The 5,062-nt window shown below is 32.8% G+C and overlaps 1 protein-coding gene across 2 annotated transcripts in view; it reads left to right on the forward strand.

Annotated features, from left to right (window-relative positions):
- Positions 1 to 1,356: 1,356 nt before the first annotated feature.
- LOC113803563 (glutamyl-tRNA(Gln) amidotransferase subunit B, mitochondrial) overlaps positions 1,357 to 5,062 on the forward strand; it is an 11,873-nt gene continuing 8,167 nt past the window's right edge. Inside the window, exons 1-5 of one of the 2 annotated variants that reach the window (XM_070122662.1) lie at positions 1,357 to 1,465; positions 1,944 to 2,043; positions 3,443 to 3,590; positions 3,946 to 4,059; positions 4,237 to 4,409. In XM_070122662.1, coding sequence (XP_069978763.1) covers positions 1,958 to 2,043; positions 3,443 to 3,590; positions 3,946 to 4,059; positions 4,237 to 4,409 — 521 coding nt within the window. In that variant the 5' untranslated portion in view covers positions 1,357 to 1,465; positions 1,944 to 1,957. Of the gene's footprint in view, positions 1,466 to 1,932; positions 2,044 to 3,442; positions 3,591 to 3,945; positions 4,060 to 4,236; positions 4,410 to 5,062 lie in introns of both variants that reach the window. The other variant, XM_070122663.1, reaches the window with a different exon arrangement.

Genomic DNA, 5,062 nt, shown 5'->3' on the forward strand with positions numbered 1-5,062 from the left:
ATATCTTGGTAGTTAGAGTTTAATATGTATAGAAGGTATTAAGGAATATGCGAATATATGTATATATATATATATATATATATATATATATATATACATATATATATATATATATATATATATATATATATATATATATATATATACATACTGTATATAAGTATATATATATGATTATTATAATGTTCTTATTATTGTATTATATATATGTGTGTGTATATATATATATATATATATATATATATATATATATATATATATATATATATATATATATTCTTTTTTTTTTTTTTTTTTTTTTTTTTTCCCTCTCTCTCTCTCTCTCTCTTCTTTTTTTTTGGGGGGGGGGGCTTACCTATGATTTCCTTTATCATTAGCCTATACTCGTTTTGCCTATGTCTATGAGTATCACATGTGGTAATGATATGGATAAATGGAAGCTTATGTTTAATTTCATCATTTTATTATTTCAAACAAGAACACAAATTAAGAAAATTATACATGCATGTCCTGATACTTCAGGTTACATTTACCTCCAGCTTGGAAATAAACAGGAAGGCAGTTAACAGAAAATGTAAACAACGAACATACACCAAAAAGTCACAAAAAAGCAACCAAACAAAACAGCATAACTAAAAAACAAAACAACACAACTTAACGAAAAAACAGCATAACTTAAATGATAAACAAATTTATGTTTAAAAAATGTGATACTGTAAATATCAAGCTACAATGACTCACCAGGCCAATTTTGATGTGGGTATTCACTGGGGCATAAAGGATGGAGTTGCATACTGTTCTTTTGAAAAATGATGGAGGCATATCCTATGACATATAATAGCACAGGTGTTTTTGTGTCAATTTTGTTTTGCCTGCTACATTTATCTAATTTGAGCATCTATCAAAACGTTAACGAAAAGAGGGGTGTTATTTGTATTTTTTTTCTTGTAAATCGCACATATATGTCTGTAATACTTACTGTAGCTAATATATTGTCATGTCTTAGCCAGCCTCATGCCACCTTCCTAGTGCTGTATTGCGTCGGCTACTTAAATGAGTATTGTATTTCGTTATCAACAGCAGAAAGACGGACATTGCATGTGTTAGTGACCACACTGCCCGTGACTCTGACAGTGACGTCATTATGTATAAAGTAAAATAAAGGGAAAATAGTAGTGCCATCTTTCTCTCACCGATGCCACGCTTTTGCACGGAGGATTTGCAACATTATTATATATTTACCTCTGTAGTTCCTCAGGAAACCGAGGATACATTTAATTGGGATGAGAGCATTTTCTACGTTTATAAATGACGCAGGGATTGCTTTCTCCCATCATGACTGGTTTGAACTGACCGCGTGTGCCATATCTCGGATGGCTCAAATGTAAACATACAGACGACGCAAGCTCTTTCAGAACGATACGCCAGCGGACTCTAGCTTTCCTGCAGGGCCCTCACTTACAAGGTAATTAGCGTAGTTTGAGGCAATTCAAGTACTTTTAAGATAATGTTTAAGGTAATGCAATTTTCAAGGTAATTCTAACGTAACTTTTTTTCTTTGTATTTTGTAATAAATATTATTGATGATCTAGTGTGATAGTTTAAGTCTTTATAGTAGGCTTAGTTGATATAAGGCAACAAGAGCAACAGTACAGGGCATAATGATTGTGTAGGGCATGATATATCATCATCAGGTTATGTCATGCAATATTATATTTCTGTTATTGTGAGAGGGCTTTCCCCCTAATACTCCACTTATAGGGAGGGTGATATTGAGCTAATGTTAAGAATGTGGTTCTTCTATCACAGATGTAGTGAATGGATTTAGTTAGAACACAGCTAGACTAATAAAGAGAAAAACATTTCATTTTGAAAGAAATCATGACTAGGGATGACAGTTTCTTATTTTGAATTTCATATAATGATGCACAGTTTATTTACAGAATTGGCTGTGACGATGAGACTTCACTGGAGAGTTCAGAAAACACTAGGGAGTTTCCTTCGTCATTATGGCACTGCACAAATTAGACCAGGACTCATAAGGTAACCATAGTTATGTTCAAGTATTTCTTCTGAAGTATTTATATATTTTCTGACAGGATGCTAAGATGAGAAAATTTTTTATTTTTGTAGATTTAATCCCTGTGTAGTTCTTTTGGTATAGCATGAATAGTAGCCTGGATTAAATGTGTTATTACGGTTTCTCCATTTTCCTTTTGAATGCCTTTTCTGAATTTAGGTTAAGTTTCTGACAATCTGTTGCATACTGTTTGGAATTTTTTATTTTCTTTATTGCATTATCATAATTTTTGTGATGTGTTTTTATTCCTATTCAGTGACATTGCTTATGTTCCTCCAGTATCATTGGACTTAAAAAAACAAAAAAAACAAACAAACTATTTTTGTACTGTATTATACTGTTATATTTATCCCCTAGGGTTTTTCAGATAGTGTTATAGTTAATATATGGGGTCATAATAACTTTTGTATTTTGTAAATTGTGTTGATACTCTAGTTTAGAAAGTGATTTTGTTCACTTCCATTATGTATCTATATTGTCCAATCAGTTGAATATCTAAAAGATATTTAGGGTTTAAAGAGTTTAAAGTTCATACTCATGTTCACAAACCATTTTTTGCTTCTTTCTCCTGTAATTTGTGTTCTTTAGATATTAACCCACTAAAAACGGGTGTCCCACATATGAGACACCCCAAAAAAAAAAACATTACCGGGTGTCCCGCCAGTGTGACGCTGTATCAGGGCTTGTGCTCCGATGCAGCAGTGGGACGTGGCCGGCAGGCGGGCAGATTCTGGAGCAGACCCGTCTGCCGATTTTGTAGACGCCTGGAATCTTTTATTTTTGGCTTCAAAATATACCGGTGTTCATGGGTTAACATGTATGGTTATTTTTGTCTTTGTTGATTATTTTTTCTCTAGTGTTTAGCTCCTTGTACTTTTCTCACATACATATCTTTTTGCCATAGAGCAGCATTGTAAGCTGGATGAGTTGATAATAATTAGTCTAAAATGTCTGATATGACCAGGATTTTACTGTGTATTTTTTTTTCTTTTCCTGATATTTGATGTAAACTTCCTAGATTTCTTTGACTAGGTTATTCATTACTTCAGTTTTTGCTGTTTTATAACAACTTTAAAAAATACTGTATAACAGGCACTCCCCATTCTTGATGCAGCTCATTTTTCATGGACAACTATTATAAGATACTTTTTCACTATTATAAGTGATTTCTCTATTTAGTTTAAAGTTACTGGATTGTTGGTTAGTTGTAATATTTGATGACTCCTGTCTCTCAACTTTTAAGATATATTTAAATCAGTTCTCAAGAATTTTATTGGTTGCAAGAATAAAGAATATTCTCCCTGGGATACATAAACAATAGTTTTTATAAATCTTTTATCAAAATAATGATTCCTTCCTCAGAGATGTTTGGCAGCCAGTGATTGGTCTCGAGATTCATGCTCAAATATCGTCAGCAAGTAAATTGTTTTCTCGAGTTGGAACAAGATTTGGTGCTCCTCCGAATAGTCAGGTTGGAGTGTTCGAATCAGCTCATCCTGGAACCTTACCAGTAAGCTAAGCTAAAAAATTGTGTGACTTTTTTTTTTTTTTTATATGATATTCAATTTGTCTGCACTTTCTTCATGCTTCTGATATCATTATTTCTTGGGGAATAGTAAAGGTGTTCTCTGCTTTTTCACAGTTGGTTTGTCAGAAAGTCATAGATTTTAGTTGGATAAGTTGGACATATAATGACAAATTATTACAGGATAATGGAAATTTTGATGGAAATTATTGTGCAAAGTACTCAGTAGCAAGTTAAAAAAATATGTTTTACAAATTTTTAAAATTATAGACTGTAATCAAGTTGTTAGTTCATGGTGCTGATATGTTTTTTTGTTATGGTTCTTGTTGTAATTTTACAGGTATTGAATAAGAGATGTGTTGAGGCAGCTATAAAGACTGCTTTAGCACTGCAAGCAACAGTCAACAAAACTTCTTGGTTTGTCAGAAAACATTACTTTTACCCAGATCTGCCTGTACGTTTTCTTATTGCTAACATTTTACACTTTGTAATTCTTTTGATATAAAGTGATATTACTTATGATAGTATATCTGCCTATTTCACTGATGTATGCTGTATATACTCTCTTTAGTGCTATAAGAAAAGTGTAAAATGTTTCTGCTAGAAATTAATGTGATCTCCACCTCTCCAGGCTGGTTATCAGATCACTCAGCTGGACCACCCCATAGCCAGTGATGGGCACCTTGACTTCATTGTTTATAATGCTGCAGTGCATCGTAAACCGTACAGGCACTCTGTGAAGCTTATTCAGATTCAGCTAGAGGAAGACAGTGGGAAAAGTATCCATGACAAAGAGAATCATAGGTGAATAGCTTGAATATTTTTTTTTAGAGAGAGCTTCATTTACCAAGCTTGTTGGTTAAAGAAGATTACTTCTCTTTTTTTATGAATGTGATTTCATTTAGAAAAAAAGATAGAGTCTGATATCTTATTTATTTTTAAGAACTGGGTCCCCTTTATAATGGGGAAAGGTAAAATTCAGCATAGTTTTAAAAGATGATGTCCCAGTCTCTGTAGTACTCCATCAGCATGGACTATGTAGTATAGTTGCATTGATTTGCAGTGTTGCAAAGATTATGATTTTTTATATTTTTTGCAATTATCTTTGTAGAGTAATTTTAGTGATAATGTAAAAAGTAAGGGAGAAGATAAAAATTGAAAGATAAATTTAAAGAGCAAAGGAGCAAGGGAAAGCATGAAAAAGATTCATCATTCTTCAAGAACATTTTCACCTCTTTACTTAAACCCAGTAATGATGGCATTTCTTGACACTATAGTGAGGTATGCACTGGGGATATAGCACAGTCAGCTAGTCAAAGGAGAAATGAAAAAGATGGGAAATGTTTATTTACCCCACTCTCTATTCTCTTGGCTGCGGCATAAATGATTGTTTAGGATATGAGGCTAAAAATTGGCTTTTACCCAATGGCGCTGGGTAATCATACTGTCTACTGGCA

This window comes from Penaeus vannamei, chromosome 6, assembly GCF_042767895.1.
Source record: "Penaeus vannamei isolate JL-2024 chromosome 6, ASM4276789v1, whole genome shotgun sequence".
NCBI classification, from domain to species: Eukaryota; Metazoa; Arthropoda; class Malacostraca; order Decapoda; family Penaeidae; genus Penaeus; species Penaeus vannamei.